General features: G+C 48.9%; 1 protein-coding gene across 1 annotated transcript in view; it reads left to right on the plus strand.

Moving 5' to 3' along the window:
* The first annotated feature begins 1,854 nt into the window (after positions 1-1,854).
* Positions 1,855-12,867, plus strand: part of CUNH14orf132 (chromosome unknown C14orf132 homolog) — a 53,016-nt gene continuing 42,003 nt past the window's right edge. Inside the window, exon 1 of the mRNA XM_032405874.1 lies at positions 1,855-2,095. Coding sequence (XP_032261765.1) covers positions 2,069-2,095 — 27 coding nt within the window. The 5' untranslated portion in view covers positions 1,855-2,068. The remainder of the gene's footprint in view (positions 2,096-12,867) is intronic.

Consider the following 12,867-nt stretch of genomic DNA (forward strand, 5'->3'; position numbering starts at 1 on the left):
TAAAACTAATGATGTAATGTATGGGGATTAACATAACAATAAAAAAAAATTAAAAAAAAAAAAAAATGTAACTACCTAAATATGCCACACCATGGATGATTCTCCAAGGCTGAATGAACAAAGCCAGACAAAGAAAAAATACAATTTGTATGATTCCATCTATATAGAAATCTAGAAAAGACAAATCTTGTCTGTAGTGACAGAAACCTGTTCAATGTTTGCCTGAGGCTGGAGGTGGGTGGTGGGGGTTGACTGTAAGGGAACAAGAGGGAAATTTTAGGGGTGAGTGGAATGTTCTGTATCTTGATTATAGTTCTAGTTACAGGGTGTATATATGTATCAAGACTCATCAACTTGGATCTGTAAAATAGCTACATTTATGTAAGGTATATATCAATCGAGTAATTTAAATACCTCCATTCAAAGTTTTGTTGATAACCTTTTAAATCCTTTGGTCCTCCTTGTTACTCTGAGTGTGGTAATGTCTGAATGTTTCTTCTCTTCAAGGACATTGTGGTTAAATAATCTGGTTCACGGCCAGGACATAATGGGCATTAAAAATGGACTCAGGGGACACCTGGGTGGCTCAGTCGGTTAAGTGTCTGCCTTTGATTCAGGTCATGATGCGGGGGTCCTGGGATGGAGCCTCATGTTGGGCTCCCTGCTCAGAGGGGAGTCTGCTTCTCCCTCTCCCCCTCCCTCTGTGATCTCTCTTGCTCTATCTCAAATAAATAAATAAAATCTTTAAAAAAATAAAATAGGGCGCCTGGGTGGCTCAGATGGTTAAGCGTCTGCCTTCGGCTCAGGTCATGATCCCAGGGTCCTGGGATCGAGTCCCGCATCGGGCTCTCTGCTCCTTGGGAGCCTGCTTCTCCCTCTGCATCTCTCTCTCTCTGTCTCTCATGAATAAATAAATAAAATCTTTAAAAAAATAAAAAATAAAAAATAAATAAAATAAAATGGACTCAGGAATTACGGGTGCATGAGGGAACTGGGGCCCAGAGGGGAGACACTTGTCTAAGGACACACAGCCCAATACAGGTATTGACTACAAGGTGTTGCTGGGAGGGGCGGGGGGAGTTGCAGGTTTGGGTTTCAAAAAAATTGAACCCAAAGACGCAGAGGCAGACGTCCGTCTATCATCCGCTCACCTCCTGTCCTGTTTTCCTTCAGAACTGAGTCTTGAGAGAGGTCAGGGTGCCCCCCCAAACCCGAGCGAGGCCAGGCCCGCCAGGCGGGTAATTGCACAAACCCTAGGTCTGCAGAGCGTCTTCCAGGTGAGACGCTCCCTCACCAACACACCCCCCCCCCCCCCCCCCCCCCCCAGCCTAAGAGCACAGTCTTCACCAAGCAGCAAGGTCCACCCAGTGCAGGTCTCTGCACCTCCATCATTGTTCACCTCGCCTCCCAGGGTTCTGCGAAGAGCAATGACAATGGTTGTCTGCTCTCGCTACTCTCATGGAACCTAGAAGTTCTGCTCGGGAAAGTGAGGCAAGGCAAGGAAATAAAGAACAAGCCGAGCTAGCATCCTTGTGCCCAGTTCCAGGGCCGGAAGCACACTGAACTCTGGGCACAGAGCTGGCACGAAAGCTGGGTCACCCTGACCCTGATCCTCAAGCCCCAGGTAAGGCACGCTACCCCTCACGGGGCGCCAACAGCGTTGTACTTGAGGTCCAGGCCGGTTCCTGCTCCCACGAGCTGGGCGGCCTCCGGCCTCAGTTTCCCCACTTGGCCCCCACGCAGGAGAGGATCTGGAGCGCGCAGGGGTTCGGCCGGGCCCCGCCCTTGGGGTGGGGCTGGGGGCGGTCACGTGGAGGTGCTCCCGGGCCCCCGAGCCCCGCCCCGCCCCGCCCCGCCCCCCGCCTCGGCCGGGTCTGGGTCTGGAGCGGAGGCGCAGAACCAGCCGAGGTCGCCAAGCCGGGGCCGCTGAGCTCGGCGGCGCCGCGGGGTCCGGGGTCCCTGCTCGCTGCTCCACCCGCTCCCGGCCAGCTGTGCAGGCGGCTGGACCCGCCGCCGCAGCACCAGGAGCAGCAGCGAGGACTCGAGCGCGGGCGGCAGCGGCGACACCATGGATCTGTCCTTTATGGCCGCGCAGGTAACGGGGCGCCTTCCCCGCGCGCCCTGGGCTGCGAAGTTTGGGGAGGTTCGGGGCCACGGGCTTCCCCTGCGCCGGGAGGCTTCGAACCGGGCGGTGGCGCCCGCCGGGGATCTATGTCCCGGTCCTTTGTCCAGAGCCGGGCATCCCCAACCTGGTTTCTCTCGTCCGAGGCGGCGAGCGCGGCTCCCGGGGGTGGGGCGGGCCGTGCGCCCTGAGCGCCCCGGGTCGATCTGTTCCCAGACTGCGAGGGGCCTGGGCGATGCGAGTCGACCCCTCCCTGCCCATCCGCTCCCTGCAGTCCCCGCTCCAGGACCCAGGACTCCCCCAGGGCCGTGCAGCCCAGATCCCTGCAAACCCGGGTGGGTGGGCACCCTCGCTGTTGTCCATTCCCTATCTTCACGAGGCGCGGGAGACGTCCGGCGCCCCCCCCCCCACCTTAAGTGGAGACCACAGCCCCGGCAGCCTGAGGAAGGAGGTGAGACCGGCTCTGTGACCAGCCAAGCGCCAGAGCGCAGCGATCCTTTTATCCTTTTTTTTTTTTTTTTTTTTGCTTTGTGCTGAGTGTGTAGCCATCAGTGCCCAACGCGACCATAACTCTTCCCTTGACACAAAACAGGTTGCCAATGGCAGGAAAAACACAGATGACCTCTCATCACCTGATCCTTGCTGAAGGAGAATCCCCTTGAGTTCTGAGCGTTGGGTGATCTTTATGTTTCTGTGCCAGCTCTCATGAACTAGAACAAAGGCGGGCAGACACCCCCTTTGCGGACCCAGTGCCGGGGACAGTCTGACTCCAGGAAAGGCCACATTTGGTCTGGGCGAGTAAATCTCAGTGTATCACATTCGGACCTTGCACCTTCTATGAGTTAGTTATGTTGGGGTCCCAGAGGTAGGAAGGCCACCGGGGTCCCTCTGTCCCCTGCATGTGTAGCAGGGGCCCCACTTGCTGCTGTTTAATTTTCCAGGGAACAGATTTCAAGAGAACACTTTCCTTTCCCGCCCCCAAATTTCACCCCGGTGGAAGCCTCTTGAAAAAGTAACAGCAAAATCCAGGCTGTATGGACGGCGAGTCTCTGAACAGTCATGGAAGGATGCAGAATCCCCAGGATGGTTTTAGATTCCAGCTCTAGGCAGCCTCTTGTTTCGTTTTCCAAAATGTGCATTGCTCCAGTCAGCACCACTGGTCTTTTTTTGCCTAATTTTCTGTCTCCTGTTCCTAAACCCACGTTTATAAATATTGTCATGCAGGCATCATTTTAGACAGTGGTGACTTTAGCTACAGGGTAACTAGAGTGGCTTCAGATTTATCTCTAGGGGAGAGAGGAGCTCGCACACGCCTGTCTTTGCCTGCCCTCCTCTGGATCCCACCAAACAGCTTGTGTCCATGGTTACGAGATAAATTGATCACTGCTAACCCTGGGGCAGACTGGAGCATCAGAAGTTGTTATGGTAACCTGACAAAATAAACATAGGGCTTTTCCATCTGTAGGCAGAGCCTGCACAGAGGTTGGGTTCTTTTTTTTCTCTCTCTCTTTTTTGTTTACTCTCAAGTTTTGTGTGCTCAGTGTGTTCCTGCCAACAGATATTTGGGTATAGATTACATGCGCAGGCCGGAGTCAGTGGCAAGGAACAGAAACATGATGAGCCATCACGTGGGGAGAGACGCTGAGGTTTGTGGAGCACATGCCGTGCGCCAGTCGCTTGCACACTTTATTATAGTAAATCCTTACAAGTCTATGACATGGGCACTGTTATTCCCCCTTTTACCGATCAGGTTACGAAACTTCAACAAGATTAAATAATTTGCCTGCTTGGTGCGTGTCACCAAGCTTCTGTCCCCACACATCAGCAGTGGACAGTTTGACAGGGAAATGTTAATGCCTCCATCTACTTGTTTGGCAAAAGTTGGGTACCCGCCTTGTGCCAAGCTCCGTGCCAGGCATGGGGTGGGACTGGGGTGCTGGCGATAAAGTGGAATTGGATGTAGATTTTCTTTCTGGGTACTTACAGAAGACTGGAGAAGTGACGGGCCTGGCCATCCCCAGCAGGGGAATGGATCAGGGGATCAGAGCCGGGTGGACCAAGACACTCTGCACATAGTAGGCCTTCAGCAGGTTTCTGTTAGATGATTGGATGGGGATGAGACAGGATGGATGTGAATCGTGAAAATCAAGAACAGGAAAACAGTGCCTTTGCTGTGTCGGATGCCCCTCCCCCCGAACACCTGTCATCGTCAGGATTTGTGAGTTCTGATAGAGTAGAACTACTGGTGGATTCTAGGTGGAGAGGCAGGAGGAGGGAGGCCCGGAATATATTCATAGAGTCCTTCAGCAAGGGGGAAGGTAGGGGCTCAGGACAGCTGGGAGAGGGGGGCTGGGGCCAGATCACAGAGGGGCTGACTGTGGAGTGGGGAAGTTCACATGCATCAGCGGGCAGTGGGAGCCATTGCAGGCCATTGAGCAGGGAAAGGTTTGTGATTGAAGCAGTGCTTTGGGAAGATCCCAGCCCAGTGGAGCATAGTTAGAGGCATGAGTGAAGCCAGAAGGGCACACCTGCTTGATTAATTGACTGACTGAAACCAGCTCCCTGTGGCTCCAAAAACTCCTCCCCCTCCTCAGTGTTGTGAACTGTGAGTCCTGTTTCTGGCTTTAAAAGACTCAGAGGATATAAGCCATCTCAGAAAGATTTGCCTCTCAAACGCTAAGCATTACGAAGACACCTTTTATGGATGGAAAGAGTGGACCCGCAACTCCCCGGATGCAGATCTGCCCTCGCTGGTGCGGGTACCTGGGGTTGTGTGGTGGGGTTTGGAAGAGGCTGTGGACACTGAAGGTGTGAAGACTCAGCTCGTGGACCCCACCTCACCCCCTGAGCCCCGGAGGTGCTCAGCCGACCTTTCCTCCACCCTGGACACACCCCAGCCCCTCTCTGCACAGTTCCTGGGTCCCCAGACACCCTGGTGGGTTGAACAGTAAACAGGAGCACCTGTTTTTCTATGACCAGCAGTGGCTGGAAGGGCAGGGCCGTCCAGACGCCCAGGGAGCTGGGGACCAGGAGGACAGCACAGATGTTGAGGACTGAGCCCCGAATCCCTGTGTCATTGGTGGGGTGGCCCTTACTCCAAAGATGACCCTGTTCTCTCCCTCCCCCTCATGGGGGCGGGGGGGGATCTGATTCCCCTCCCCTTAAATCTGGGTTGGCATCAGTGAATTTCTTGACCAGGAGAAGGCAGTGTGAGTGGCGTTCTGGAACCTCAGAGACTAGCTTTGAAGAGGACTTCGGCGTGCGTGGATGGCTCCTAGCGTGCTTGCTCCAGGGGAAGTGCAGAGACCCTGAGACCTCCGTGATGAGACGAGGGGTGAACATTTAAGGGACCTACTGCGTGGGCAGAAATGAACAAGAGGGGGGCGCCTGGGTGGCTCAGTCGGTTAAGCGGCTGCCTTCGGTTCAGGTCATGATACCAGGGTCCTGGGATCAAGCCCTGCATCGGGCTCCCTGCTCAGCGGGAAGCTTGTTTCTCCCTCTCCCACTCCCCCTGCTTGTGTTCCCTCTCTCACTCTCTCTCTCTGTGAAATAAATAAAATCTTTAAAAAAAAAAAAAAAGAAATGAACAAGAGGGTGTAGGAGCGCTAGTCACGTGCTTGAGGCTGTAAGGCTGAGTTCAACAAGCACACATATGGCACAAGGGCTCAGTCTTGTGTTTGTCCTGTGCTGTCCCTACAGCGCCTAGTCTAAACCCAAGAGTTCCCGATGTTGCTGCCAGTAGGATCCCCTGGGAGCTTTTAAGACCTGCTGCCTCCACCCCACCCCCAGTGCTCCCCTTAGAGTCTCAGCTGGAAGCGGACATTTTCATTATTTTCTGTCATCCCCCAGTGGATTCCAGTGTGTGGTCGGGGCGGGGGTGGAGGTTCGAAGCTAGAACCGCACTTAGGGCTGTCTCCCTCCCCCTCCTCTGGATGGAACAGATCCTTGGCTCTCTGGTCCCTTTCAGGTCGCAAAAGGTCATGTGGTCCCCAGAAGTCACCCGAGTATGGGTTCAGCAACTTAAAAGAGCGAGACCCAGAATGATATAACCTGGGGACTTGCTCCAGAATTGAGGTTCTCCCTTCCTCCTGCCCACACCTGCCACAGGTGGGAGACCTGTAGTCGGGTAGGTGGCTCTGCTAATCCCCTCATGCAGACAGGGAAGAAAGAGAGAGCCAGGGTGGCTCAGCCAACAAGCAGAGCCAGGCCTGGAGCCCCGACCGCAGGGCCATCCTGCACGTGGGCTCACCACCTCGCAGAGCAGATCCAGTGCGGGAGTGTGTGGGAAACCTAGGGCTCCGCCATGGAGCAGCTCCAGGGAATCCTCAGTCCCTGAATACAGAGTGTTGTGATTATGTCCGTTTTTAAAAAGATTTTGTTGGTTTATTTGAGAGAGAGAGAGAGTGCGCGCGCGCAAGCATGAGCAGGGGGAGGGGCAGAGGGAGAGGGAGAAGCAGACTCCCCGCTGAGCAGGGAGCCCGATGGCGGGGCTCCGTCCCAGGACCCCGAGATCATCACCTGAGCTGAAGGCAGATGCTTAACCAACTGAGCCACCCAGGTGCCCCATGTTTATGTCCATTTTTAAACATGTTCTTAAAGAGGACTGTATTAGTTTCCTGGGGCTACCCTAACAAATTAGCACAAGCAGAGTGGCTTACAACAGAAATGTAATCTCTCCCAGTTCTGGAGGCTAGAAATCCAAACTCCAGGTGTTGGCAGGGCAGGTGTCTCTGAAGTCCCCAGGGGAGAATCTATTCCACCCCTCTCTCTTAGCCTCACGGTGTTGCCTGCAGTCCGTGGTGCCCCTTGCCTGTGGGTGCATCTCTCCGATCTCTGCCTCAGCAAACCTGGCACCCGCCCTGTGTGTCCCTGTGTCTGTTCTCCTCTTCTTATAAAGACACCGGTATATTGGATTAGGGCCCACTCTAATGACCTCATTTTAACTTGATTATACCTGCAGAGAATCTAGTTTGAAAGGAGGTCATGCTCACAAGTATCAGGAGATAGGGCTTCAAAAGCATATTTTGAGGGGAGACACAGTTTAACCTGTAATATCATCTGAAGACCCATAAAGAATCAGGATCTTGATCCTGGTGTTAGTGGCCACTGGTCTTAGAGAGGCAGTGGACAGATCATTTCTCTACACTTTAGTTTCACCATCTGTGAAATGGGCACAAAATCGCCTTTCCTGTGGAACTGTTCATCTAGTCCTGCAGCAGATGTTTCCTGTGGGCCAGACCCAGAGCTCTGGGGAGGAGAAGGCCACAGGCCTGCCATGTGATATGTGATATTGGGTAGGTAAATGCAGGTGTCCCAGGAGCCCAGACAAGGCACCTAACCCAGAGGTCAGGGAAGGCTTCTAGAAGTTTGAATTGAGCTGTCTGAAGGATGCTTAGCTGCTATGTAGACAAAGAAGGAGGGAGGACATTCCAGGCAGACGGAATGGCAGCAGAAGTGTTGAATGGAATAGGGCTTGAAATAGTGTCTCCTGTTGGGCGTGGGGGTTGCAAGTCAGGGCATTTGGATGGACCGGGGACAGGTGGGGAAGGGGTTGGAGACTGGGGCCAAGAAGGTGACCTTGTTCAGTGGAGCAGAGTGGGGTGGGGTGACCCACAGAGCAGAGGGCTGGCCTGGAAGGAATGGCTCCTTGCTCATGCCCTGTAGACACACAGCGGGTTCTTCCCAGTTTTCAAGAAAACAGAAAATTCAGATTTTTACAAGCAGTCTGGATTTTTAACTGTTGACCACTCATTAAAAAATGTTAAGAAGCCAACCAACCATGATGTAAACTGTTCCAGTTACTTATTGCTTATTCGTTCAGTTACTGAGTGGCTTAAAGCAATTGTTCATTTTGCTCACGGTTTTGTGGAACCAGGATCTGGGAAGGACTTGGCTCAGCAGTTTGTTTCTGCTCAGTGGCAGCTGGGCCTGGAGTTGAGACTTCCAGCCTTGCACACACATCTGGGGACTCTACTCAACTTGACCATTCTCACCACTTGGCGTGTGGTCTTGCAGATGTTTCTTCAAGCAGCTGGGGTTTCCTCCCAGGACGGTGGTCTTCTTGTGTGGCACTGCCTTCCCCCTGAATGGGCAGTCCTGGGTAGAAGCTGTGAGGCTTCCTATAAACGAGCCTCGGAAGTCCCAGAATGTCAGTAACTCGGTGTTCATTTGGCCAAGAAAGTCCGAAGGCCAGCCCCAATTTCAGTGGAAAGGATCAGATCCTACCTCTCAGTGTGGGGAGCAGCATGCACGTCCAGGAGGGACGGAAGGAATGGCTATCTTTGGGGACTGGCCGCTGCGGGGGCCAAATCGGACAGGTGTGTTGGGGGGTTTGATCCTGGGGATGCCCGTGCAATTGCTTTAGACTGGTAGGATGTGTGTAGAGCTTGACAAAACCTTGTGAACTGCCAAGCCCAAGAGAGAAGTAAACTACTACTAAGGAGGTAGGCCATGATGTTATTAGGCTGAACTGTCTCAAGTTGCTGATACTTGGCCATTTTTGACCTGACAGTTTCATATAGTTCAGCCTAATCAGTACTACCTGGTAAGACAGCAAGTTCTTGAGTTATGGAGCGGGGGAGTGAGGAGGCATGGGGAGGGGGATCAGTACCAGCTGGGGAGATTTGAGGGGACTTCCTGTGTTTGAGGAGTGGGGACCTCCCTCTCCCCCCGCCAAACATACACGCACACACTTCTCCCCTCAGCTGAGCTTTTAGAACTTTGACCTTGCTGGTGGGACGACATAGTCACTCCTGGAACATTATGTTGATAGTGGGCAGGTCTTTCTGGAAGACAGCCTGTGTGGTCTAATCATAGCTGAGATACATCTGCTGCCAGTCCCTCTCCCCCTGCCCTTTCCTCCCCCTGGGCCTTGGGGGGTTCGCAGTTACTTTGCATTTTAATCATTTTTCGTGGAGAGGGAAAAATCCACAAAAGAATCTGGTAGTGCTGAAGAGGCGATTCTGTTAGCTCTTGAAATGGCCGTCGCTACATTCATGGGCTTGTGGGATTATTCCAAAAGATCTGCAAGACACCAGCAGAAATTTTCTCTCCCCAGAGAAACACAGCACCCCCCAGAAAAAGTAGAATTCTAGGGAGTCTGGCAGTCTGCTACTTAGAGAATGTTTTCCCCAGCCAGCGACGGCTCTTTTTTCTTAATGTAAGAATTATCATTAAAATACAAATTGTCTATTATCTCAAATGTTTTTAACCGAAGGGCCTGTCTTGTTGTACTTCAAATTCTCATTTAAAAGATTTAAACATTTTATCATTCTAATTAGACCTGCTTCGGAAGAGAATATAAAGCTACATTTTTTGCAGGGGTGTAATGAGCAGTTAAGGAAGAGTAAAAATCCATGGTACTTTTTGTAGACCAGATTTCGAGACAGCATTTTGGGAGTCAAGACATTCCATTTGACTGGCAATAATTATATGTCACAGAGCTGAGAGAACCGGGGCATCTGGAGGTGAATTGCAAGTCTCCAATCAAATATTTGAGTGTTTATGGAGCAGTTGCTATGTGCTCAACCCTGCTCACCCTGCTTTTAGGATCTGAACCCCAGTTCCTTCTATTCTGACATGATGGAGACCCACCTCTGTTCACTTCCCATCCCATTCTGTCCCCTCAAGATGTCCCTGTATCTTCCCATCATAACTGCCACTTATCAAATGCTCAGGGGAGTGCCAGGGAGGCCCTGTGTTGTGCAGTACACAGAATCTCATTAAATCCTTTATGACAGGTCCATGGAATAGGCAATTTTAAGATCAGTTTTACAGATGAGGAAACTGAGGCTCAGGGCATACACACCTGGGATTCAAACCCAGATCTCTATGCCACGTCGGCTTGTTTTTTTAAATGCAATCTCATAGTCTCTGCCTTCTGATTAGAGTCTTTAAGCCATTCATATTTAGTGTGGTTTTTTAATGTGGTTGGGTTTAAATCTACTATCTCACAGTCACCTATTGGTCCCACCTGTTCTTTGTTCCATTTTCCCTGGTTTTCTGCCTTACTTTGGATTAAGAAATTTTTGTTATTCCGTATGATCTCTTTTGTTGGTTTACTAGCTCTGTTTTGTTATTTTGGTGGTTGCTTTAGGATTTGTAGCATATATCATTAAGTTATCACAGCCTGGCCACAAGTGATATTATGCCACTTCACATACAGTGTGAGAACCTTATAAAAATATATTTCTATTCTCCCCTCTCAGCTGTTGTGCTATTATTGTTACGCATTTCATTTCTGCTTGTTATAAACCTCACACTACATTATTATTTTTGTTAAAAATCAGTGATCTTTTAAAGTGATTTAAATAGCAAGAAGAAAAGTCTTATATATTTTCCCATATGGTTATTATTTCCAGGGTTCTTTATTCCTTTGTGTAGACCACAAATGTGGTATCATTTTCATTCTGCCTAAAGGATGTTAACATTTTTAGTGTGCAGAAGTGCTGGCAATGATTTCTTCCAACTTTTATATGTCTGGGGTGGGGGAGTTTTTTGTTTTTTTTTTACTCTCATTTTTGAAAGTTAATTTTTACTGGGTATAGAATTCTAGGTCGACAGTTTGGTTTTCAGTGAAGGTATTGTTCTTCCATCTTCCTGCTTGCAGTGTTTCCACTGAGAAATCTGTTGCCATTGGATTTTGGTCCTCTAAACGTAATATGTCTTTTTTCCTTTGGCTTCTTTAACAGTTTTCTCTTTATTGATTTTGGGCACTTTGCTTATAATGTGGCTTAGTGTAGTGGTTTTTTTTTTTTTTTTTTTTTTTTTTTCATGTTTCTTGTGCTTAAAGTTTGGGAGCTTTCACATCTGTGGGTTTGTACTTCTCATCACCTTTGGAGAGTCTGTTGCCATTCTTTCTCCCCCCACCCCAGTTTTATTGAGATATGGTTGACATGTAACATTGTGTAAGTTTAAGTTCTACAACAGGGTGATTTGATACATGTGTCTATCACAAAATGATTACCATATCCTTACCTCACATAGTTACAATTCTTTTTTTCTTGTAGTGAGAACTTTTAAGATCCGTTCTCTTAGCAACTTTCAAATATATAGTACAGTATTTTTAACTATAGTCACTGCTGTGCATTATATCCCCAGAACTTATTTATCTTATAACTGGAATTTTGTGCCTTTTGATTATCTTCACCCAATTCCTCCACCCCCTGCCTCTGGCAACTACCAATGTGGTCTCTATTTGTATGAATTTGGTTTTTTTAGATTCCACATGTAAGTGAGATCATACAATATTTGTTTTTCTTTCTGACTTGTTTCACTTAGTGTAAAGCCCTCAAGGTCCATCCATGGTGGTACAAATGGCAAGATTTCATTCTTTCTTATGGCTAAATAGTATTCTGGGTGTGGTGTGTGTGTGTGTGTATGTGTGTGTATCCCATCTTTATCCATTCATCCATTGATGCACACTAGGTTATTTCAGTGTCCTGGCTGTTATAAATAATGCTGCAGTGAGCATAAGAGTGCAGATATCTCTTCAGATAGTGATTCCATTTTCTTCAGCTATATATCCAGAAGTGGAATTGCTGGATCAAATGGCAGTTCTATATTTTTTAATTTTTAATTTAATTTTTGAACCTCCATACTGTTTTCCACAATGGTTGTGCCAATTTACATTCCCACCAACAGTGCACGAGGGTTACCTCCCCTCCACATCCTTGCCAACACTTGTTCTTTCTTATCTTCTTTCTTCTTGAAGCTAGCTATTCTGACAGGTGTGAGGTGACATCTCATTGTGGTTTTATTTTGCATCTCCCTGATGATTAGTCATGTCGAGCACCTTTTCATGCACCTGTTTGGTCATTTGAATGTCTTCTTTGGAAAAACCCAGATTCAGATCCTCTGCCCCCTTTTTACCTGGATTGTTTGAGTGTTTTGCTATTGAGTTGTGTGAGCTTTTCATTATTTCTTTACATATCTTCTCTGTTCCCTCTTCTCTTCTCCTTTGGAGACTCCATTTACACATACATTCGTCTGCCTGCAGGTGTCTTCCCAGCTCCCTGGTGTTTATTCATTTTTTTTTTTGAGTCTCCTTTTCTGTTCGTGTTTCATTTAGGGTAATTATTATTGATGTGTCTTCAAGTTCACCAGTATTTTTCTTGAACATCCAATCTCTATGAATCCCGTGCAGTGTATTTTTGATCTCAGATATGGTAGTTTTTATGTCTAGAAGCTTAATTTGTGTCTTTCTTTATATTTTCAATTGTCTTAACATATTCAGTGTTTCCTTTAGCTTTTTGAGAATGTGGAATAGTTACAACAACCATTCCTCCGTGCTGCTCTGTTGCTTCTAAATCTGCCTCAGTTCTGGCTGGTTTTGATTGCTTTCTCCTCATTATGGGTCATATTTTCCTGCTGCTTGGCATGCCTGATAATTTTTGATTAGATGCCAAACATTGTGAATTTTACCTTGTGGGATGCTAGGTATCCTTGTATTCCTATAAATATTCTTGAGCTTTATTCTGGGATGCAGTTATGTTACTTGGAAACAGTTTGATCCTTTGGGGTCTTGCTTTTAAGGTTTGTTAGGTTGGACTGAAGCCATCTTTAGTCGAAGGGCCATTCTTTCCCGCTGGTGAGCCAGGCAGTTCTGAGTAATCTACCCAGTGCTTGTGGACTGCAAGATTTTCAAAGTGGCTGGGGGAAACAGGGACTATTTCCGGCCCGTGTGGATGCGAGGCACTATTCTCTGTCATCCTTTTGGGTGATTCCTGCCTCCATTGTTTCCCTGA

The sequence above is a fragment of the Phoca vitulina genome, unplaced genomic scaffold, assembly GCF_004348235.1.
Source record: "Phoca vitulina isolate PV1807 unplaced genomic scaffold, GSC_HSeal_1.0 scaffold7, whole genome shotgun sequence".
In the NCBI taxonomy this organism is placed as follows: Eukaryota; Metazoa; Chordata; class Mammalia; order Carnivora; family Phocidae; genus Phoca; species Phoca vitulina.